Raw genomic sequence first — 24,680 nt, 5'->3', positions numbered from 1 at the left:
AGCAGAACCTGATTCACAAGTAATATGAAACTGCCACTGGTTGACTGTGTAGCAGTCCTCCCATCTTCCTCCCCTCCTGGAAGAGGTGACAACCGGAGATGAAGCAGTCATGACTAGGAGAGCTCAGGGCTGGCCTCTATACCCTCTCTGTGTGGCACTTGGCATTCTACAACTTCCCTGTTAGGCCTGATAATCCCATCTGACAAATGAGGAAACAGACTCAGAAAGATCAGAAGACTTGACTAATGTCACACAGAGACCTAGATCGACTATACTGTTGGGGAAGGAGCAGGAAAAAAACCTGTTTCATGGATGCTGGAAGTGGAGACTGTCTGGGAGGTTCCTGGGCTCTGGGGCATCGTTTCAACTTGGAGTGAAGGATTAGGCCTTCCCTTAGATGGTGAGGCCAGAGCAGCTGAGCCAGCACTTACAAGCTCTTTCCTTTTGCAGGGATGAGTTGTGTGCCTGGCCCTACAGCAGGTTAGCTATAGCACAGCAGTCCTAGGACACTCCTTGGGAAGAGCCCAGCAGCCTCTCAAAATGCTTCTCTTCAATCTTCAGGGCCAAGGCCAGCCTTAGGAGGAGGCAGAATAGATGAAATTCCCAAATGAGGGTACAGGACAAGGCTCCTGCCCTCCCTTCCCCGACTCTCACTTTGCTGACAGGGCCTGAGACATTACAGAGAACAGAAGATAAGAAAATAGAAGCTTTTATCAAATGGGAAACCTTACCACCAAATTTCTAATCCTACTTGCTTTAGCACCCATCTTCTCGACCTTCTCCATCTTCCTCCATGCTACAGGGTGAGTTTTCTTTTTCCTCTCAAAAGGCTACCTCCACATGTGCTCTGGATCCCATGCCCCCTCTGACTCAGGGACCATCTTTTCTATTTTCTCTCCCTCTCCTGCACCTTCTCCTTCTCCTTTTCTCTACTGGATCATTGCATTAGCATAAAGAAAGCTGTAGCCATTCCCATATGAAATAAAACAAAACCTTTTATCTTTATCGCCTATGCTATTCCAGCCACTATTCTATTTCCCTGCTCCACATTCACAGGCAGATTTATGGCAGGAGCTTGTGTCTCCATTTTTCACCATTCAATCACTCTTAAAATTTTAGTTACATACAAATTTGTGATTTCACTGTGTAACATAACAAAGAAACTATGTAACATATGTAAATTATAGAGCAGAATAAAAATGAACATCTGTGAACCCACAACCCAACCCAACCGTGAAAATAAAGGAAACCTCACTTAAAATGGAGTCACCTGTAAGAAGCAGACCTAGCATTCCTCAACAGTAATCTTACTTTACATACCCCAGCAGGAAAAAGGAAGAGTTCTCCTGGCCCAGCAACAACTCAGCCAAGGAGAACTCAGATGAAAAGCCCCTCCCAGCTTCCTCCTCTCTCTCTATAAAAGCAAGCCCCTCTCTGTTTTGCACATGTGCCAATGGTCTACCATAGTTTGCTTGTTCCCAAAGTGCAATACCTCTACTATTCCAGAATAAACTCATTCAGCCGGTAAAATAACTGGCTCTTTTGTTTTTGAAGATCAACAGAACCAAACCTAAGTACTAAAACATTGCTAATACTGCTAAATAGACCTATGTGTTCTCCCCTATCCTCCACAACTATGAACACTGTAGTCAAACTGTTGAAAAACAGAGAAAACCCTAAAAACAGAGAATAAAGGTCACATTACATTTGGGGCAGCGACAATAAGAATGATGGTTGTTTCTCATCAGAAACAATGTAAGTCAGAGTATGGAATGATTGCTCTAAAATGCTAAAACAAACAATTCAAGTTGGAATTCTATATCCAGTGGAAGAAATATCCTTAAAAAGTGAAGGCAAAAAAAGATATTTTCAGACAACTGAAGCTGTTACCAGTAGGTCTGCAATACATGAAATTTTTTTTTTTTTTAAATGTTTGTTTATTTATTTTGAGAGAGAGAGAGTGAGTATGCACATGTGAGCAGGGGAGCGGGGCTGAGCCAGGAGAGACAGAGAATCCCAAGCAGGCTCTGCACTGCCAGTGCAGAGCTCCACATGGGGTCCATCCCACAAGCTGTGAAATCATGACCTGAGCCGACATTAAGATTTGTACGCTTAACCGAATGAGCCACCCAGGCGCCCCTGCAATACATGAAATTCTAAAGGAAATGCTTCATGCTGAAGGGAAATGGAGCGAAAAAATCAGGATGTGAAGAAGGAATGAAGAACACCAGAAATAGTATGTGGGTAAATATAAAAGTCTATTTCTTGTCTTAAATTCTTCAAAGTAAGGCCACTTTTAAGGCCTTCAGAGACTGTAAGCTGAGAAGATTATGGTGCCGCTGCCCAAATATAATTCACAATTAGATCTAAAACAAATATAATGAAGTGAATCAAAGTTCTGATTTATTCCATGGTAACTATTTCAATGCTTTAAAAAATACATGTAATCCTTACTTTTTTTTTTTTTTTTTTTTCTCTTAGCTTTTGGTGCCTCTACTTGCTAGTGCCTTAAATACATACTTGATTTGATTCCTAGGTTACCAAGCACTGGGTAGCAACCAAGAGCACCAGATTCAGAAAATATGCTGCTATGAATGCATCAAATAGTGAGAGAGGGTCATTGTTAGTGAGGACCACCAATCTCCTGAGGTTTCTTGGGCCTGGGACTTTCAATGTGACAGTTTTGGGTGAACTGTGATGACTGGTTACCCTAACTAGGACCCAGAATGAGGTCCTGAGGAGAGAGGTGGCCCTGAGAACAGCACACAAACAATGGAGTTTTGCTGTGAGCAAGAAAGAAAAACGGCTGAAAAATATATGAGGCTTGTGATCTTCTTGGAACTAAACATGTCCTTTAATTGAAGTGAAAATTCGTATTTCTCCCTCTCCCACACTTTTATCTTATAATAGATCAAAGACAGTAAATTCCTGGGAGTTGGGACATCATGAGGGCAGAAATATGAAAGAAGGAATGGTGGGTCTGTGTGGCAGGTGAGAGATGACAGCTCAAAGTGGCTCACAGACTCCCTTCCTGGGGGGTGTGACTCACTGACATTTCACCCACTTGGCTGGGAGAGGAAGAGGGAAAGGGAACCAACAGTGTCTACTTTTTTCTTCTAGGGTAGTTCTTGCCATCATTCTATTAGGTAAGACTCATTAGCCTGATGTTATGTGTAAGGAAACAGAGACTCAAAGGTCAAGTCTCTTGCTCAAGATCCCTTAATTAACTTAGTAGCAGATTCAGTATTTCACTTCATGGGTGCCTTGCTCAAAAGCTTGTGCTTGGTACCTGGATCAAGGTCTGTGACTCTAGCATAACTCCTGATGGGTATGTATGGGATATGCAAGAGGAAGGAGAGGAGCTGGTGACCAGAAACCAGAGTAGGAATAAAGGCCACAAAGATGCAGAGCTCCTGGGTCAGGACTGGCATCTCTCCTCTCCTTTGGGAAGGATTTACAAACCTGATAAAAACTAAGATGTATGAGAATTTAGGTTGATCCACGTGCCAAATAAATGAGATGTCCTCAAAATGGTGCTGGGGAAGTTGAGGGGGAAGGAAAACTAGTCAAGGGATCAGACACCTGATGGCTCTTCTTCTTTAGGACTATCCCCCAGGCTCTCAAGGTGTTTCTGGACTGACCCAATTGGTTATCAAAGTAGGCTCTGGAAGAGCATAAAAAATGTTTAAGTGTTAAGTACAAAATGAAACCCATATAAAGGCAAATCGGCTAGAAAAATATACCTTAAGTCAAGGGTCATGATTTTAAAGTGGTGTGATGGAAAGCATAGAGTTTTAAATCATATGTTTTAAGTCACTTATTGTTTGGGAGACCCTGGGCAAGTGACTTAACTGTTATGGGTCTCAGTTTCTATATAAAATAGAAATAATATCTTGTGGTCTGTATGGAAAATTCTGAGCTTCAATTTTCCTTTTTTTAAATGGGGATAACAATATCCCATCTTACTGGGTTGTTGGGAGAATTAAATGAGCTTATACACGAAAGCACTTAGCATTATGTCTGTTGCGTAATAAGCATTAAATATGAGTTAGCTATTACAATTAATAGGCTAATATATTTTGTTCATAGTATGTATTATTCTCTGAAATTATCTTTTTTTTTTTTTTTGTTAAGTTCCATGAGGCAAGAGCTTTATGCCTGGTTCACCCCTAGAATTTAGAATAAGTGCCTGGTACACAGGCACTATTTTGGCTCTTTTCTCCAATACATCACTGCAGTTACTCTTGACCATCATGCTACCAAATCTGAAAGACAACCCATCCTCTATTCAGCACCCTGGGTGAATTCTTTAAAATTTAAGTCAGATCTCACTCCCCTGCTTAACACACTTCAAAGGATATCTTAGCATTTAGAATAAATCTAAACTCTTTCTTGTGGCTACATGTCCTGTGTGCTCTGGGCCCTCTGGCCTCATTATGTCAGTTTCTATGTTCCAGTGCCACTGGCTCTGTGTCAGTTCCTAGACCATGCCAAGCTCTTTCAGCCTCAGGGACTTTGCATTTGCTGTTCTCTCCACCTAGAATACTCCTCTCCAAGTTTCTTACATGGCTGGCTCCTTTTTTTTTTTTTAATCTTCATTTATTTTTGAGAGACAGGCAGAGTGTGAGCCGGGGGAGGGGCAGAGAGAGAGGGAGACACAGAAGCAAGCTCCAGGCTCAGGGCTGTCAGCATAGAGCCCGATGTGGGGCTTGAACTCACGAACCGTGAGATCATGACCTGAGCTGAAGTTAGATGTTTAACTGACTGAGCCACCCAGGCACCCCTGGCTCCTTCTAAGTATAGTAGTTAGCAACACAGATTTTGAAACCAGAGTGCTTAGGTTCCCATTTTTGCTCTATCATTTAACACCTGTATGAGCCAAGATACTTAATCTCTAGATTGTGCCTCAGATTCTTCATCTTTAAAAACAGAGATAAAATATGTACCTCATTAGGTTGCTGAATGTAAAGAGTTAATATAAGGTGCTTTGAACAGTGCCTAGCAAGCACCACCATGACCACCATCTTTCAGCTTAAATACTGCCTCCTCAGAGACCCTGTTCTTTATCAGAACACCCAGTACTCATCACAATCTGTGAATATTTTTGTTGTTGTTGTTTACTGTTTGTACTCCACAAGCAGGGAATTTGTCTTACTTAACTACTGTATGCTCAGAACCTAGCACAATGCCTGATACAGGTACTCAGTAAGTATATGCTGAATGATTACAAAAGTAGTTATAGTATTATTAATATTTTCTTGCCACCTGTAAGAAAGGTCCAGAGCTGTGCCAAGGCAGCAAAGAGGAGAGCTGGGATCTGTACCCGGGTTCCAACCACCCAGCTCGGATGAATGATGGTTACAAGGTGTTCTGTAAACAACAACAGGTATATCTCTGATATTCTCTTCTTCCAAATGTTAACTCATCTGTCACAGTTTGCTGACGTTGCATCTCCTGCTTGAAGCTTCCTCTGCTCAAGCCCACCTTTGGCTTAGTGGAGCTCCCACAGCACTCAGTATTCATTTCTTGGCTGAGTCTTATTTTTAATGTTTCTGCACTGTTTCTTCCACATATCATCTTAACCGATGATGCCCTGCTCTTAACTCATTTGCACTTCCTCACTGTTCCTGAGCACCTCGTGCACCTCTGGGCCCCCAGAATGTGCTCAGCACAAGTTTGGAGAGTGACCACTGCTGCCGCCTTTTCAGGAATCTGGCCTGGGGCAGCTTTGCATTGTGCCCATGCTTTCATGGAAGACATGAGGACTCTAGGAGAGGGGGGTCAGCCAGCTGTTCTCTTACCTGATCTGTTGTGACTGGCGGTGGCAAAGCTGTAGAGAGTGAAAGGATCCGCAGGGAGGCCTCCAACTGCTGAGGAGGCAAAAAGAAGTTGGGCACCACAATGGGTTCCGGGCTATAATGGTAGTTAAGGGGCACAGATACATTGAAATCTGCCCCCCTTGCCAGACTGGCATCTCCACTGGCCTTAGTCATCCCTACTTGTCCAACTTATTCTTGTACAATAGTGCCTTCTGTCTGGAAGGCCCTGCCCACCCCTAACAAGTCGCAGTCTATACTTTCTGCAAGGGTCAGTTAAAATCCTTCCTCTCCTAATGTTAGACCTCAGTGATCCCTCCTTCCCCACAGTCTACAGCACAGTCCACAACACAGACCAACGCTTGTTTTACTCTGCTAGGATGCTCAATTTTTCTCAGTATTCCTTCCAGAAGCTTCTCAAAGGCAAGGGGGGTGTAGTTTCTTCAGTTACCTCATTATTTCCCTAGAGCCCTGCATGAGGCTGGTACGCAGCAACATTTAAATGATACTTGCTGAGGTCCTGCTGACCCACAACTGACCCATCAGAAGTCAGTCAGACAGGGTTGGGTTGGAAGGTGGCCCCAAGGACAGTGTCTTAGGCTGGAGGGAGATGCCTGACACTGAAGGAGGCTGGTCCTCCCAGTTGTCCTCTGCCAACATCCAGGAATGAGGGCTCTACATGAGGGGCTGTCTGTGGATATGGCTGGTTCACCCAGTCTGCATCTGAGCCCTAGAAGTCAAGTACCACATCTTATACTTTTCCTGTGTACCCTCTAGATGTATCCAGTACTGTGGTGAGAACATGGTGTTTCCAAAAATATTTGTTCAATCAAAGCACTAATTCAGTTTGGGAGGGGACTACTTTGGTGTTCCAATTTTTTGTTTCTGTTCAATAAGCTAAATATGGTTCTGGTTCAAATTGTTTTATCATGGTTCTTCCATGCTAGAATTTAAGCTCCAAGAGGGCAGAGATTATTCATCTCTTTTTCAGTCATGTTCCTGTCACCTAGCACAGTACCTGGGACATAGTAAGTTTTTAATAAGTATCTACTGAATGAAGCGTATCCTCAAGGCTCCATTTTGTGTGGGTGGTTCTCCTTTTCCATGCTCTGCCTGCTCCCCTTATCTATTTCCGGAGACACCTACCTTTATAGTTGGCCTCCTCTTGGATGTCTTGTAGGCATATGTCCAAAATGGAAATCTGTACCTTCCTCCAAAACTATCTGTCTTTATGTGCTAGCCCCTATCCAGTCAATGACATCACTTACCTAGCAACTTGTAACAGAACTAAGTCTACTTTGTATTTGTTTTTCTCTTCCTTGCGCCTAATTCTCTCCCATCTATGATGTAGATTAGATTAGCCAGGCATAAAAGGCTCTTTAAGATGTAGCCCTGCCTCACCGCTCACCATCTCATGTACCCCTGGACTCTAAGCAGAGTGAACTGCTCCCCACAGGTCAGGCTCTTTCACCTGGCTATGCCTCTGCATACACAGTTCACTATAACTAGAATTTTCTCGTTTGTTTACAGGATGTCTATTCATCTTTGAGGTCCAGCTCCACTGTCTCTCTTCCCGGGATACATCCAGTGTTGTGGCAGCTTCCTCCTCTTGCTCCCTAGCATTTTGTCCAGGTTTCATCACAACACCTAGAACAATAAATTCTATCACTGCCTGTCTCCTGCCTCATGATAGGAACTTCTTAAGGTAAAGTGTACTTCAAATCTGTCTTCAGGAGAGCACCAAGCCTGGCAATACCCATTTTTTGAAAGGATGAATACTTGGGAAGGTCTGAATTAGAGCACTACCCTTAGGACCTGGTCACATGTGACTGCTCCAGCACAAACCATGTATTCTGAGCACAACTAAATTGACTGTAAAGGCAGCATCGTCAGAACCCAGGCTGAGTGAGGCTAGGAAGGAACTCCACTGGAGGTGGTCTGCTTTCAGTGCTCACCCTCCAGCCATTTCATAGTTTCAGCCTTTCTGAATCCCTACCCTCTACCTTTTAGTTTCTCTCTGCTCTGCAATAAGAATCACATCATACAGTATGTACAAATGTTTCAAACTCATTTGATTTTCTCAGGAATCTTGTGAAATTAGGATAGTTCAATTCAATCTATATTTACTGATCCCTTCTCTGTGTAATGTCTGGTGCTGGGGACACAGAAAAAGACAAGGTCCCTGACCCACCTAGAGAGTGTACAGTCTGGTGGGTAAGGGATTACTGCCCCCATCTTATAGGTGAAGAAACTAAGGCTCAGAAAGGTTAAATTGTATGCCTGAAGTCACACAAGTAATAAGAAAATGGGTCTAGAAGGGTCAAAAACAGGCCCCCTGGCTTCGGGTAGAGAAAGATCTCTTCAGTAAAGCAGCCTCCTTCACTGGTAGCTGTGCAGTAACCCTTGCTTGCCGTTGGGATGCCAGGTGAACTGATCTGCTCAGCGGGGTAGGTAACAGATATGAGGGCTGTCGATGGGTCTAGGTAGTTCTTCCCATTACAGGGCCATCTGTGTTTCAAAGGAAGAGGGGGAATGGCAGGTGCCCCTTCTCTCCATTGACACTATCCTTCTGGGGGGTAGGGGGAATTGGGCAAGTCCATTTCAACTGTGCCCACTTCCTCTCTCCTTGTCTTACTCCTTGTCTTACTCCTTGTTATTACTTGCCTTTTTCTGAAAAAATGAAGTATTAGGCAAGTCACTATAACTTTGGGCCTCAGTTTCCCTAAATGCAAAATAGAAATGATGATACCTTCAGGACTTACAATGATGGAATGAAAAGGGTATGTAAAGTGCCTGGCATAGTAAATACTCAATCACTGCTAGTACTCTCCCTTTCCCTCTCTCTGCACCCTCCATTTCTATTTCAACTGAGATTAATGGTCTCATTCCTTACATCCAGAGCCCTGCCTTCAAGTGTAAAATACCTAATAGATTAATTTAATAAATCAGGCTGGGCCAGGCCAATGAATGTGCTACTAACACTTACACCTAATTCAAAACATTATGCTTCAGAGGGCAGGGGTTAACAGTAGCATCATAGCACCTTATTAGGACCGGCAAGTCTTGTGAAGGAAGGAGCTTCCTATATCTCCCAGTGCATTCCATGAGGGAGGCCACTGCTCATGCTCACACTCACGCACACACTAGGTTGGCCTAGTGCTAGCATCCAAAATGCTAGAAATGGCGTAAGGGGCTACTTGTGGGAAATACCAAAGGATACAGGAGACTCTGCCTTGTGGACACCTCTGATCCAGATGTTGCCTGCTTCTGATGGATGTCAGGGCAGTTGATGGGTAGGCCCTGATGGCTTTCCTTTCTGCTCTGGGAGGCTAGGCTGAGAGGGAATTTCTCAAAGCTATCAGCAGAGTCACTTAGCTCCGTGGAGGCAGCTTCATTCTCAGTCTGGGCTTCTGGCTTGGGCTCCTGGTCCTGATCTGCTCTTGGTGAGCTCAGTCCCATGGAGGTTTTGCTCTGTTGGGCTCCTGAGAGTGTTACTTGTGAGATGAGCTGCGGGTCTGTTAAGGCAGGCTCTCCATCCCTTGCCTGAGAGGCTTCACCGTCACAAGCAACAAGACTTTGCCTAGGAGAACCCTGCCGAAGCAGGTGGGGGTTGACAGCTCTTCCTGGGCTGGACAGAGGGCTACTTTTACCCTTGAGCTCCTCTCTGGGGAAAGGCTTTGAAGGACAAGAGGGGCCTTCCCTATGCACCTCATCAGGCTGAAGGCTGATGATCTCACTTGTGTCTGAAATGAAACTGGACCAAGGGCTAGTTTTGTCTGTCACAGTGGTGATGTCATTAAGGGTCCTGGGCTCAATGATGTCTTCTTCATAGTCCTCATCGCTGTAGACTGGGTCTGCCTCAGTTTCCTCACTGCTCTGCATCCTTGTGTCGGGTACTGTGTGCCCCAGGGACTCATGGAGCAGTCCTCTTCTGCTTGAAGTCTCTTCAAGAGTAGGGGGAGTTAGGCAGTTTCTGCCCTCATCCAGCACTTGTGCCAATGACATATTGGGAGCTGTTCTTCGCTCCTGCATGGCCCCTGTGTCCTGAGCATCTGGTAGGGTGGTGACTTCTCCGCTTCTACTCCTGGCTTGGTGAGAACTCAAAGATGCTTGAGAATTCCTGGTGATGGTCTGCAGATCTGAACAGCAACAGATATCACTCTTACTACAAGGTAGGGCCACAGACCACTCAACTTTCCCAAGCTAGGCTCTAGCTTCAGATGTATTCTTGCAATCAGACTTTGAAAAATCTTAAAGATCGTTAATCCACCCAAGTCAGCGAAACTATATTCAAGGCAGTACAATTTCTAGCACTTTATTCTAACATCAGAGGACCAAAATCTAATCTGTTTATAGTTGTGGTTACATCTGTGGAAACGCTTTCAGAGACTATCTGCTCATGCTCAGGAATTCTTGGGAGCTAGGAGTCCTGGTAGGCATGTTCATGCTTCCATTTACTTCAGTAATTACCTATATTAAAAACCAAAATGAGAATCTACTTATTTACCTATTTGATGACAGTTATTAAAACTATATATTTTACTTGGAAAATAAAAGCAATTAATCTATCACCCAATTGGTAAAGTAGGGGAGGTTTATTACAGAGAAAATGGATGGAGGATGGCATTATGGAAAGAGCAGAGGTTTTTGGAGCTAGTCAGTCTTGGGTTCAAATCTCTACTGTCACTTATTGTGGTCATGAGCAAACCATCCTCTCTCAACCTGTTTATCTTTAAAATGTTATTAATACCATCCTGTGCACAGGGTTATAGTAAAGAATACATCAGATAAATGAGCACACACTTTGTGGCACATATATAGACAACAAGTGGAAACTACCAGTCATTTCAAATTGTTTTTGTGATTAAATGGGAGGGAATAAGTTAATAAATAGAACTACTAAATGGTTTGTTTACATTATTATTTAAGAAGAGAATGTTAGGAATTGGGAGGCAGATTTGACTCTTGGGGTGTGGGGTCACATCTCCCTCATAGCACCTGATGGGAGTGCTCAGCCTATAGGAGGTGCTGGCTAAATTTAATACATTATCAATTTTCATGTCTTAAAGGGAGTGAGTAGATGTATGAAAATGGAACATCTCTACCTGAAAACAGGAACAGGAACCATGAAGGTTAGTCAATCCTGATCCCTTGGCCTGAACTATCCTTTCTGTCTTGGAGGTGTCTTTCTGCTTTTTACATACCAGTCCATCCTTCAAGGCCCTGCTCTACTGCATCTCCTCTGGGAAGCCTTCCTAGGTGCACCAGCTGGATGGGATGGCTATACAGCTTTGTTCTATAAGGAAGCATTTAAGATGCTATTGTGTATGTTTTCCCCATCAGATTGTGAGCTTCTTAAAGGCAGAGACCACATACCTGATTCATGTTGCATTTTTAGAGTCCAGCAAAGGACCTGGCACACAGATGTGGCATAAATGAGACCCCCTCCTCCCCATCAGTAACTCACCCTCAAGATTCACTGGTACCTACTCGTGTAATGACTTCTTCCAAAGTGTACTAAGACACGATGGAGGCTGGGGAAGTTTATTTTTTTAAATTGTTTTCTTCGAGGGGTGCCTGGGTTGGCTGAGTCAGTTGAGCGTCCGATTTCGGCTCAGGACATGATCTTGCAGTTCACAAGTTCAAGCCCTGCATTGGGCTCTGTGCTGACAGCTCAGAGCCTGAAGCCTGCTTTGGATTCTGTGTCTCCCCCTCTCTCTCTGCCCCTCCCCCACTCATGCTCTGTCTCTCTCTCTCACAAATAAATTTTAAAAAACATAAAAAAAATTTTTTTAAATTGTTTTCTTCGATCTAGTCCTCTCTCCCTTTCAAAATTCATCCTCTCCTTATAAAAGTCAGTTCTCATTCTGTCATCACCTTGCTTAGAACTCCCCATTTTCTTCCAGGATAAAGATTAAACTCCCAAACTTGGCTTCAAGGTCCTCTAGCTTCAATCCTCATTTCTCTTCTCTCTCCTCTTTTAATATACCCATTTAAAGGGGCTCTCTATATGCTCTCACCTCTACCCCAAACAAGCCTCCATTCTGCTCTTATCCTTTCTTTCTGGGGGACAGTTTCTTCAGTTGACTATAGAACGTACACTTGATGAAAGCAAAGATAATGCTTGTCATGTCCATCTTCCTGAACCAGTAACATAGTGGTACAGGGCAGAGTTTGTGCTCAATAAATAGATGACTGAATATTTCCAAGCAAATGGAAGCCAAATATAGCATGTACTTTGGAAACCCTGGCTACTGACAGGTTAGCTATCTGGGAAAGAGGGTAGGAAGAAGGTTTGTACTTCCTATCAGTCATGAATGGCTTCTTTCCACTTTAAACAGAGAAAATTAAACTTATTCATCCCGGTGTACAAAATACATATTTTACTTCAGCAAAAATGACACCAAATGATGGCTAAAGGTACTGATCTAACTGATTTCTCACAATTCCCCAAACTGTGCCTGATATATAAGTTCCCAGGCCTTAACCCAGCATTCTAATTCAATAGAATGGAAGAAGACCCAGGAATTTGTATTTCAGAATAAGTACCCCAGGTGATTCTTATGCTTAGGCACCTTTGAGAAATACTTATTCTATAGTAGTCTCTGTCTGGGCTGCACAGAATTACCTGGGCAGTTATGAAAAACACTGATGCCTGGGTCTGCACCCTCAAAGATCCTGTTGTAACTGACCTATGATGCAGCCTGGGCATCTGGATCTTGAAAAGCTCCCTCAAGAATTCTAATATGCAGCCAGAGTGAGGACCACCACTTTAAGGGGTGTTTCAAAGGGTTGACTATGGACCACCAATATCTAGAATCATCTGAGGTACCTGCTAAAAATGCAGGCTTCTGGCCTCTGAGAATTAGAATTTTAAATATGTCTATAGTTGATTTTTTCCTGAAAGTAGAGTGGCACAAGTTCAAGAACTGCTACTAAAGAGCTCACCTAATCCACTCTCATCTTGTTTTGGCTAGGGAATCCTCAAGAAGGGAAAAGGTATGCTGAGTCAAATCGTAAGTCTGGGCAAAAACCTACCAAGAACCTGACCTGGGTCTCCGGCCTCTCAGTCCAATGTGCTTTCCACTTCACAATTTCCTGTGCCATGCTTTTAAATCTCTCCTTTCAAAAGGAAGACAGTAAATAAATAATATAGTGAAAGCTGTTGGTCTCTCATTTGTCACAAGGGCTTGCCTGAGGGATGTTTTTTGAATAGCACCCAGTGACCATAACTCCTCAACAAGAGGGGCCCTGAGCCATACCTGTGATTAAGGAGCTGACTTGCGACACCAGGTTATTGGATTTCTCCAGAAGGCACTGGCTGTCAGGGTCTAGGCTGCTAGCTCCGGGCCCAAGATGGTCCCTATGAGTCTCCTGGGACTGCATGACGGCAGGAGGCTGAGGACTGAGGGGAAGTAAAGGCTTGGTGAGCTTCTGACTGAAGTACCGTTGGATCTGATCTAGCTCACTCAGATTCCTCCTGTAAAAAAAAAAAAAAGAAAGGGAGAACAGGACAAAAGGGTCATTCACTGGGATTACAAGCATCTTTTATGTTCCTCTCAGACTATGATCTGGCTACTGGGGGCAACTTTCCACTCCTTATGTCTAGCTAATGAGATTCCTCTTCTATGTCCAGGAAAAATCTCCCCTCCTGTAGGGAACCATTCTTGACTACCATTCCTATCTAGTCTTCACATCCTCTTACTCTGACAGACTAAGGCCTTACTCTGGACTAACACTGACCTTTGCTACCTCACAGTCATTCTTCACTTGATCTTAGCCAAAAGGCCGAGAAGCGATTACCTCACAATCATTCTTGATCTTTCAAGTAAGTGATTTCTTGAAGCAAGCCTTCTCTGAGCGTCTAAATTGGTTTAAGAGGTCTTCCTTTATGCCTCACAGTTCTGTACCCTTCAATCACATCATTTGTTTCACATCTCTGTCCTCTGATGTACTGTGAGCTCTGTGCTGATTCCTTTATATCTGTTGTACCCAGCATAGTGCTTGTCACAAAATCAATGCTGAATGGATAATGAATAAATGACTTAAAAAAAAAATCTGTTCAAAAACTTTGAATGGGGCCACATTGATTCTTACCATTCTCCAGAACTTGGGACTCCAAATCTTGTGCTTTCTCCATAATAGATGGGCCCTGTCCCAACTGGGTTCATTTCTGCCTCATACCTCTGAATGCTGGAGCCTGAGTTCAAGCTACTCCCCTTGCTCTGTCCCTATACAATTTTAACTTTTTTTTTTTTTTTTTTTTTGAGAGAGCACAAGCAGGGGAGAGGGGCAGAGGGAGAGAAGGAGAATTTTTTTTTTTAAATGTTTACTTATTTTTGAGAGAGAGAGAGAGAGAGAGAGAGAGAGAGAGAGAGAGAGATGAGAGAGAGACAGAGCATGAGCGGGGGAGGGGCAGAGAGAGAGAGGGAGACCTAGAATCCGAAGAAGGCTCTAGGCTCTGAGCTGTCAGCACAGAGCCCGACGCGGGGCTCAAACTCAGAGACTGCGAGATCATGGCCTGAGCCGAAGTCTGACACTTAACCGACTCAGCCACCCAGGTGCCTCGAGAGAAGGAGAATCTTAAGCAGGCTCCACACTCAGCATGGAGCCTGACGTGGCGCTCTATCTCATGACCCTGGGATCATGACCTGAGCTGAAATTAAGAGTCAGATGCTCAACCAACTAAGCCACCGAGGTGCCCCCCAACCTGAATTTTCTTATCATGTATTAGTTTCCCAAACTAGGCCATGAGCATTTGGTAACAGAAGATAATATCTCAACCTTCTTTATTTCTCTGGTACACTCAATGTGCCTGGTATAATTGGCACTACATAGACACTAAATACCTGTGAAGTAAATTGAAAGTCGTTTTATGCTTTTGTTAGGAACAGTCTGCTGTGTTCTACCATCAAATCCAAATTAAATGAGAGAATACAAAGCTGATCCTTAATCTGTCATTAGAAGCCACGACTCTCAAATCACAGTGGATTTACGGACTTCAAGCTGTATTACAAAGCTGTAATCATCAAGACAGTATGGTCCTGGCACAAGAAAAGACACTCAGATCAATGGAACAAAATACAGAACCCAGAAATGGACCCACAAATATATGGCCAACTAATCTTTGACAAAGCAGGAAAGAATATTCAATAGAATAAAGACAGTCTTTTCAGCAAGTGGTGCTAAGAAAACTGGACAGCGACATGCAGAAAAATGAACCTGGATCACTTTCTCACACCATACACAAAAATAAACTCAAAATGGATGAAAGACCTAAATGTAAGACAGGAAGCCATCAAAATCCTTGAGGAGAAAGCAGGCAAAACCTCTCTGACCTCGGCTGCAGCAACTTCCTACTCAACATGTCTCCAGAGGCAAGGGAAACAAAAGCAAAAATGAACTATTGAGACCTCATCAAAATAAAAAGCTTCTGCACAGTGAAGGAAACAATCAGCAAAACTAAAAGGCAACCAACAGAATGGGAGAAGATATTTGCAAATGACATATCAGATAAAGGGTTAGTATCCAAAATTTATAGGAAACTTATCAAACTTAACATCCCAAACCCAAATAATCCAGTGAAGAAATAGGCAAAAGACATGAATAGACACTTCTCCAAAGAAGACATCCAGATGGCCAAACAACACATGAAAAAATGCTCAACATCACTCATCATCAGGGAAATACAAATCAAAACCACAATGAGACACTACCTCACAACCGTCAGAATGGCTAACATTAACAACTCAGGCAACAACAGATGTTGGCGAGGATGCAGAGACAGAGGATCTCTTTTGCACTGCTGGTGGGAATGCAAACTGCTGCAGCCACTCTGGAAAACAGGATGGAGGTTCCTCAAAAAATTAGAAATAGAACTACCCTGCAACCCAGTAATTGCACTACTAGGTATTTATCCAAGGGATACAGGTATGCTGTTTCAAAGGGGCATATGCACTCCAATGTTTACGGCAGCACTATCAACAACAGCCAAATTATGGAAAGAACCCAAATGTCCATCAACAGGTGAATGGATAAAGAAGATGTGGTGTGTATATATATAAATACACACACACACACACACACACACACACACACACACACACACACTGGAGTATTACTCAGCAATCAAAAAGAATGAAATCTTGCCATTTGCAACTACATAGATGGAACTAGAGGGTATTATATAAGCTAAGTGAAATTAGAGAAAGACAAATATCACATGACTTCACTCATGTGAGGACTTTAAGATACAAAACAGATGAACATAAGGGAAGGGAAGCAAAAATAATAAAAAACAGGGAGGGGGAGAAACATAAGAGACTCTTAAATATGGAGAACAAACAGAGGGTACTGGAGGGGGGATGGGCTAAATGTGTAGGGGGCATTAGGGAATCTACTCCCGAAATCACTGTTGCACTATATGCTAACTAACTTGGATGCAAATTAAAAAAATAAATAAAATTTAAAAATCACAGTGGTTTACTTAGGTGTCTACATTTGGGTGTCTGCCACCTGCCACTTGTAGCAGGAAAATGCAAACAAATGTTAACTAGGTGAAGCTTTAAAGAAAATGTGCAAACCCAACTGACCTTGTCAGAGGTTCTGGGTATAGAACCTACTAATACTAAGCTGCAATTTTCTTATCTGTGAAGAAGGTTTATTAATATTTGCTCTGCAGACCTCATAGGATTGCTGTGACTCAAAAGAAGCACTGTTTTAGGGCTCTGTGAATCTAAGGAAGTAATAATGCAAAGTCGCTATTTTGTTTCATCTCCATTTTTAGAGAATTCATCTACTAGCAGTTTTCAAAACCTGGTTCTAGATCTAGCAGCATTAGCATCATCTGAGAACTTCTTAGAAATGCCAATTCTCAGGCCCTATCCTAGACCTATTGAATTAGGAACTGTATGGGTGGGTAGAACAATTGCTGTTTTAACAAGTTGTTCACGTGATTCTGACACACACTAACTTTTGAGAACCACTGTTCTAGGGCAGTGGTTTATAGCCTGGTAATTTGGCCCCAAGAACACATTTGGCAATGTGTGAAGACATTTTTGGTTGTCACAATCGGGGCAGGAGAGCTACTAGTATCTAGTAGATAGAGGCCAAGGATGCTGCTAAATTCTTACAATGCATAAGACAGGCCCCCTACAGCAAAATATCTGGCCCAAATGTCAATAGTGCTGACACTGAGAGAACTGCACGAGAGTTTCTTTTTCTCTTTCTTGGTAGATTCTAAAATATGTTATGTGAGTGACCCAACAAAATGCAGACACACTGTTGGGGCGCCTGGGTGGCGCAGTCGGTTAAGCGTCCGACTTCAGCCAGGTCACGATCTCACGGTCCGTGAGTTCGAGCCCCGCGTCAGGCTCTGGGCTGATGGCTCGGAGCCTGGAGCCTGTTTCCGATTCTATGTCTCCCTCTCTCTCTGCCCCTCCCCCGTTCATGCTCTGTCTCTCTCTGTCCCAAAAATAAATAAAAAACGTTGAAAAAAAAAATTAAAAAAAAAATGCAGACACACTGTTAATGGTTTTACTTAAATAGCCTCCAGTCTCTAGCTGAGAATCTAAAATGAGAATCTGAACATACCACTTCCTTATAATACAAAAATTTGAACAATTTCCCACAGTCTATAGTATAACTGTTCAATTCTTTTTAACCTATGTTCCACCAATCAAAAATATTTTGCCAATTCTTTTCTGAGTTTGCTTTATGAAGCCAAATAATTTAAAAAAAATTTTTTTAGCTTTTCGAAATATAAAATCTTTCAAATATTTTTTCCTCAAATTTTACACACTCTCTTCCTCCATTCCCCATCACTTTCCACTTGAGGATCATTTGTTCTAAAAGTCCAAACTCAAGCTGACATTCAAGGCCCTTCAAGATGGTGCTACAGAACTTTCCTTGCTCTTTACATCTTTGGCTCAGCTTTATCCTAACTGTACTGCTGGTATTTCTCCAAACGTGACTTGCTGTTTCAAGCCTCTGGGTCTCAGTGTGTTTTCTGCATAGAATGTCCTTCACATTTGTTGACCTTCTCCTTCAAAGACTAGTTCAAGTGTGACTTCTTTAAATATTCCCAAAACCAATTTAGAATGTTACTTATTCCTCCATCTACCCTTGGCCAGAAAACCTGCAGCTCTTATCACACATTATTATAATTATCTGGCAACAGACTATCTCCTTCCTTTTCTGCGAATGGCAGAGCCAGGACTGGAAGTCAAGGCTGTTGGAGTCTGAAGCCAAGACCTTTTCACAGGACCACACTTCTTACTAGATAACCCAGGTGCTGATTCAGATGATCTATAATGGCCCTTTCAATTCTCACAGTGCTTCTGTGGCTCAGATGCTGACTGAATTAACAAAGAGGGAAGCATTAACAGGACAGATGGTGATCTGGATGAATTCAGTGGTTGTGAGGACAGTGGGCAGGATGAAGGTCTATAAATTGTAAAGTAGATATGAAGCTGTATAATTATTAACTTTGGTGAATAATCTAAAGTTCCTGTATTAGTGGAAATAATATAATAGTATAGAGCCGGTGAAGGAATGGAAGGCCCCAAGTAGAGACAGATTTATCTATGAAGAATCTTGAGAGGATCCAGGGTCCAATGCAACACTAACACAGACAAAGTCCCCTCCTACACTTCCCAGGGCAGTGGTAGCTGACAGAACAGCAGTATTGCAGGTTGCCATAGCCCATTTACCTTGTGCTTTACTATGGTTTCTTGTGTCTTTTCTAAGCACAGGGTCTTACCTGAGAGAAGTCAGAATGGAAGTGTGGGAGGAGGACAAAGGCAATGTGGTCAGTTTGTCATCATGTGGCAAAACTGCCTCTCCCTGCTGCAGGGATTCATGAAATCGGCGGATGTTCTGTACATGCTCTTCATGGCGTGATGCCTGACTTCTTGCAGTACTGCTTCTGTCAGGAATAAATGGGGCCAAAATAAATTCCCAACCAATGAGAAAACTAATGTGACAATCAACAAATAACCCTCCTACAATGGTATTGCAAATCCATCCCCATTACCACAGTCCTGGCTTCAGTAATTCTTGCTTAGATGACAACTATCCTCCAAATAATCTTGCCTTCAGTCTTAACCACTCTCCTTTATTATTTTTTCCCTCTCTTTTCAAATGTGAATTCCAGTGTAGTTAACATATAGTGTTATGCTAGTTTCAGGTGTAAAATATAGTCATTAAACAATTCCATACTCAGTCCTCATCAAGTTACATGTATTCTTTTGTTTTGTTTTTTATTACAGACAGAGAGAGAGAGAGAGAGAGAGAGAGAGAGAGAGAGAGAGAGAGAGAGAGAATGAGAGAGAGAGAATGAGCAGGGGAGGGACAGAGAAAGAGGGAGAGAGAAGCCCAAGCAGGCTCTGTACTGTCAGCGTGCAGCCTGATGTAAGGCTTGATCTCACAAACCGTGAGATCATGACCTGAGTTGAAATCAAGAGTCAGATGCTTAACATACTAAGCCACCCAGGCACCCCAAGAGTGTACTCTTAATCCCTTCACGTATTTTACCCATCCCCCTTACCTCTCCTCTGGTAACCATTTGTTTGTTCTCTTTGGTTAAGAGTCTGTTTCTTGGTTTGTCTCTCTTTTTTTTCCTCTTTGTTCATTTGTTTTGTTTCTTAAAGTCCACATAGGAGTGAAATCATACAGTATTTGTCTTTCTCTGATGGACTTATTTTGCTTAGCATCATACGCTCTAGATCCATCCATGTTATTGCAAATGGCAAGGTTTTGTTCTTTTTAAAAATATTTTTTAATGTTTATTTATTTTGAGAGAGAGAGTGCAAACAGGGAAGGGGCAGAGAGAGAGGGACAGAGAGAATCCGAAGTATGCTCCGCACTGTCAGCACAAGCCCAATGGGGGGCTCAATCCCACCAACTGCAAGATCATGACCTGAACTGAAACCAAGAGTCGGATGCTTAACTGACTGAGCCGCCCAGACACCCCAAGATTTCATTCTTTTTAATAGCTGGATAATATTCCATTACACACGCGCGCGCGTGCGCACACACACACACACACACACACACACACACACATCACATCACATCACATCTTCTTTATCCGTTCATCTATCAGTGGACACCTGGGCTGTTTCCATAGTTTGCCTATTGTAAATAATGCTGCAATAAACACAAGGGTGCATTTGCCCTTTGAATTAGTGTTTTTGTATTTTCTGGGTAAATATCCAGTAGTGTCATTCCTCTATGTAGGGTAGTTCTATTTCTAACTTGTGAGGAGACTTCTTACTATTTTCCAGTGGCTGAACCAGTTTGCATTCCCACTGACAGTGCACAAGTGTTCCTTTTTCTCCACATCCTTGCCAATACTTATTTCTTGTGCTGTTGAGTTTAGCCATTTGGACAGGTGTGAGATGATATCTCATTATGGTTTTGATTGCATTTCACCAGTGATGAGTGATGTTGAATATCTTTTCATGTATCTCTTGGCCATTTGTAAGTCTTCTGTGGAGAAATGTCTATTCATGTCTTCTGCCCATTTTTAAATTGGAGTATTTGTTTCTTGTGTGTTGAGTTGTAAAAATTCTTTATATATATTTGATATTAACCCTTCATTGAATATGTCATTTACAAATGTCTTCTCCCATTCAGTAGGTTGTCTTTTAGTTTTGTTGGTTGTTTACTTTGCTGTGCAGAAACTTTTATTTTGATATAGTCCCAATAGTTTATTTTTGCTTTTGTTTCCCTTGCCTAAGTGAACACATCTGGAAAGATGTTGCTATGGCCGATGTCAGAGAGTTACTGCCTGTGCTCTCTTCAAGGACTTTTATGGTTTCAGGTCTCACATTTAGGTCCTTAATCCATTTTAAGTTTATTTTTGTGTATGGTGTAAGAAAGTGGTCCAGGTACATTCTTTTGTGTGTTACTGTCCAGTTTTCCCAACACAATTTGTTGAAAAGACTGTCTTTTTCCCATTGCATTCTTTGTTGAAGATTAACTGACCAGCTAATTATGGGTTTATTTCTGGGGTTTCTATTCTTTTCCATGGACTTATGTGTCTATTTTTGTGCCTGTACCATACTGTTTTGATTACTATAGCTTTGTAATATAACTTGACGTCCAGAATTGTGATTCCCTCCAACTTTGCTTTTCTTTTTTCAAGATTGCTTTGGCTATTTAGGGTCTTTTCTGGTTCCATACAAATTTTAGGACTGTTTATTCTAGCTCTGTGAAAAAATGCTGTTGGTATTTTGATAGGGATTTCATTAAATATGTAGATTGCTTTGTGGAATATAAACATTTTAACAATATTTTTCTTCTGATCTATGGGCATGGGATGTCTTTTCATTTCTTTGTGTTATCTTCAATTTCTTTCATCAATATTTTATAGTTTCCAGAGTACAGGTCCTTTCACCCCTTTGGTTAGATTTATTTCTAAGTATTTTACTATTTCTAAGTATTTACTGTTTTGCATTTGTAAATGGGATGGTTTTCTTTTTTATTTTGTTTTCTTAATTACTCTTTCTGCTGCTTCATTATTAGTGTATAGAAATGCAGTGGATTTCTGTATGTTGATTTTGTATGCCACGACCTTATTGTATTCCTTTATCAGTTCTAGTAGTTTTTTGGTGGACTCTTTAGGGTTTTTTTTTTATCATGTCATCTGCAAATAGTGAAAGTTTTACTTCTTCCTTACTAATTTGGATGCTTTTCATTTCTTTTTCTTTATTTCTGACTGCTGTGGCTAGGACTTCCAGTTCTATATCGAATAAAAATGGTGAGAGTGGACATCCTGTCTTGTTCCTGATCTGAGGGAGAGAGCTCTCAGTTTTTCCTTGCTTTGAGTGTGTTTTCCATATGAGGCCTTTATTATGTTGAACTATGTTCCTTGTAAACCCACTCTGTTGAGGGTTTTTATCATGAATGGATGTTGTATTTTGTCAAATGCTTTTTCTGCATCTATTGAAATGACTATGTGATTTTTATCCGTTCTCTTCCTGATGTGGTGTATCATGTTGATTGATTTGCAATTATTGAACCAACCTTGTATTCTGGGAATAAATCCCAGTTGATCATGGTAAATGCTTTTTTTAATGTATCGTTGGATTCTGTTTCTAAATATTAAGAATTTTTGTATCTCTTTTTTTTGTAGTGTCTTTATCTGGTTTTGGTATCAGGGTAATACTGGTCTCATAACATGAATTTGGAAGTTTTCCTTCCTCTTCTATTCTTTGGAATAATTTGAGAAGAATACCTTTTTTAAATGTTTAGTAGAATTCACCTGTGAAACTGTCTGGTCCTGCCTGGACTTTTGTTTGCTGGGAGATTGCCGATTATCCATTCAATTTCCTTGTTGGTAATTGGTCTGTTCAAATTTTGTTTCATCTTGATTCAGTTTTGATAGGTGACATGTTTCTAGGAATTTATCCATTTCTTCCAGGTTGTCCAATTTGTTGGAATATAATTTTTCATAATATTTTCTTACAATTGTTTTTATTTCTGTGGTGTTGGTTATTTCTCCTCTTTCATTTGTGATATTGTTTATTTGAATCCTTCCTTTCTCTTTTTTTGATGAATCTGGTTAGAAGTTTATTAATTTTGTTGATTTTTTCAAAGAACCGGCTCTTGGTTTCATTCATCTGTTCTACTGTTTTTTTAGTTTCTATATCATTTATTTTTGCTCTAGTCTTTATTATTTCCTTCCTTCTCCTGGTTTTGGTTTTTTGTTTGTTTGTTTGTTGTTGTTCTTTTTCTAGCTCTTGTAGGTGTAAGATTAGGTTGTTTGAGATTTTTCTTCCTTTTTGAGGTAGACCCGTGTTACTATAAATTTCCCTCTTAGAACTGCTTTTGCTGCATCCCAAAGATTTTGGACCATTTGTGTTTTAATTTCATTTCTTTCTGTGTAATTTTTTATTTCTTCTTTGATTTCTTGGTTGACTCATTCATTTTTCAGTAGCGTTATTTCCATGTATTTTCACCCTTTCTAGATTTTTTCTTGTGGTTGACTTCTAGTTTCATAATGTTGTGGTTGGAAAAAATATATGTTATGACTTTGATCTCTTTAAATTTGTTGAGACTTGTTTTGTGGCCTAATATATGATCTATCTGGAGAATGTTCCATGTTCACTTGATAAGAATGTGTATTCCAGAGTAGATCAGTATGGAGGCTCCTCAAAAAAGTAAAATAGAACTACCCTATGACCCAGCAGTTGCACTACTAGTTATTTATCCAGAGGATACAAAAATACAGATTTAAAGGGGTACATGCACCCTGATGTTTATAGCAGCATTATCAACAAAAGCCAAACTATGGAAAGAGAGCCTAAATGTCTATTTACTGATGAATGGATAAAGAAGATGTGGTATATTTACACAATGACTATTACTCAGCCATCAAAAAGAATGAAATCTTGTCATTTGCAACGACCATAGATGGAGCTATGGTGTATTATGCTAAGCAAAATAAGTCAAACACAAATACTATATGATTTCCCTCATATGTGAAATTGAGGAAACACAAGAGGTGAACATACAGGAGGGGGAGAAAAAAAGAGAGGGAAACAAACCATAAGAGACTCTTAACTGTAGAGAACAAACTGAGGGTTGATGGAGGGAGGTGGGTGGGGGATGGGCTAAATGGGTGATGGGTATTATGGAGGGCACTTGTTATGATGAGCACTGGGTGTTACATGTAAGTGATGAATCACTAAATTCTACTCCTGAAACCAATATTACACTATATGTTAACTAACTAGAATTTAAGTAACAATTTGAAAAAAATGGAGTATTTTAAATAAATGACATTTTACAATATTTTATATGAACAAATCTTTTCCTGGTAGTTTCCCTTTTTTCAAGGTTCTACATTTTTTCTTTTACTTTTTGAAATAAAACATGTAAGGGGCGCCTGGGTGGCTCAGTCGGTTAAGCGTCCGACTTGGACTCAGGTCATGATCTCGCGGTCTGTGAGTTCGAGCCCCGCGTCAGGCTCTGTGCTAACAGCTCAGAGCCTAGAGCCTGTTTCGGATTCTGTGTCTCCCTCTCTCTCTGACCCTCCCCTGTTCATGCTCTGTCTCTATCTCAAAAATAAATAAACGTTAAAAAATAAAATAAAATAAAACATGTAACATGGAAAAAAAATAATGTGTATTCTGCTGTTTTATGATGGAATGTTCTGAATATATCTGTTAAATCTATCTGGCCCAGTGTGTCACTGAAAGCCACTGTTTCCTTGTTGATTTTCTGTTTATTTCCACTGACTTAAGTGTTACCCATTCTCCTTTAATAAATTGTCCACATTACAGCCTGAGTGATTTTTTTTAAAACACAGGTCTGATAACAGTAAGAACAATATTTATGGAGTCCTTATTATGTGACAAGTACTGTTCTAAGCATTTGTGTACTAAATTATTTAATCACCATTGTTTCTTTCTAGCTTCGGTTTCTCTGTTTTTAATCTATAAAACAAATTTCAAATTTCTCAGCATGGTATTCAAAAACTTGACTTCGGCAATAAGTCTTCTCTTTAAGTAACAGCTTCAATGAGATAGCATTCACATCCCATACAATTTACCCAAAGTCTACAATTCAATGGTTTTTAGTATATTCACAGAGTTGTGTAAACATTGCCACAATTTTAGGATACTTTCATCACCCCCCAAAAAATTCTATACCTATACATCAGCAATCACTCCACACTTCCCCTTCTGCCCCAAACCCTCACCCAAACCTCCCAGCTCTAGGCAATTGCTAATCTACTTTCTGATTCTGTAGATTTGCCTAATCTGGAAATTCATGTAAATGGAATCATAACAACATACAGTCTTTTGTGACTAGCTTCATATATTTAGCATTTTTTTAATTATTATTTTTTAATGT

At 41.2% G+C, this 24,680-nt stretch overlaps 1 protein-coding gene and 1 long non-coding RNA gene across 6 annotated transcripts in view; one reads left to right on the top strand and one right to left on the bottom strand.

Moving 5' to 3' along the window:
- C2CD3 (C2 domain containing 3 centriole elongation regulator) overlaps positions 1-24,680 on the bottom strand; it is a 144,106-nt gene that overhangs the window by 11,693 nt on the left and 107,733 nt on the right. For all 3 annotated transcript variants that reach the window (XM_007080858.3, XM_015537004.2, XM_042959531.1), the window contains 4 exons: positions 18,577-18,741; positions 13,079-13,296; positions 9,037-9,955; positions 5,802-5,913 (listed from right to left, as the gene is read on the bottom strand). In XM_007080858.3, the coding sequence (XP_007080920.2) occupies positions 5,802-5,913; positions 9,037-9,955; positions 13,079-13,296; positions 18,577-18,741 (1,414 nt within the window). The remainder of the gene's footprint in view (positions 1-5,801; positions 5,914-9,036; positions 9,956-13,078; positions 13,297-18,576; positions 18,742-24,680) is intronic.
- The window catches only part of LOC122231461, a 54,974-nt gene that overhangs the window by 13,538 nt on the left and 16,756 nt on the right, over positions 1-24,680 (top strand). For 2 of the 3 annotated variants that reach the window (XR_006208718.1, XR_006208716.1), the window contains exons 1-2: positions 7,418-7,521; positions 10,886-10,948. This is a non-coding gene — a long non-coding RNA (uncharacterized LOC122231461). Of the gene's footprint in view, positions 1-7,417; positions 7,522-10,885; positions 10,949-24,680 lie in introns of those variants that run through there. The other variant, XR_006208717.1, reaches the window with a different exon arrangement.

The sequence above is a fragment of the Panthera tigris genome, chromosome D1 (genome assembly GCF_018350195.1).
Source record: "Panthera tigris isolate Pti1 chromosome D1, P.tigris_Pti1_mat1.1, whole genome shotgun sequence".
Classification (NCBI taxonomy): Eukaryota; Metazoa; Chordata; class Mammalia; order Carnivora; family Felidae; genus Panthera; species Panthera tigris.
Note: the sequence above shows the minus strand (reverse complement) of the source record. Positions and strands in the feature narration are given on the sequence as shown.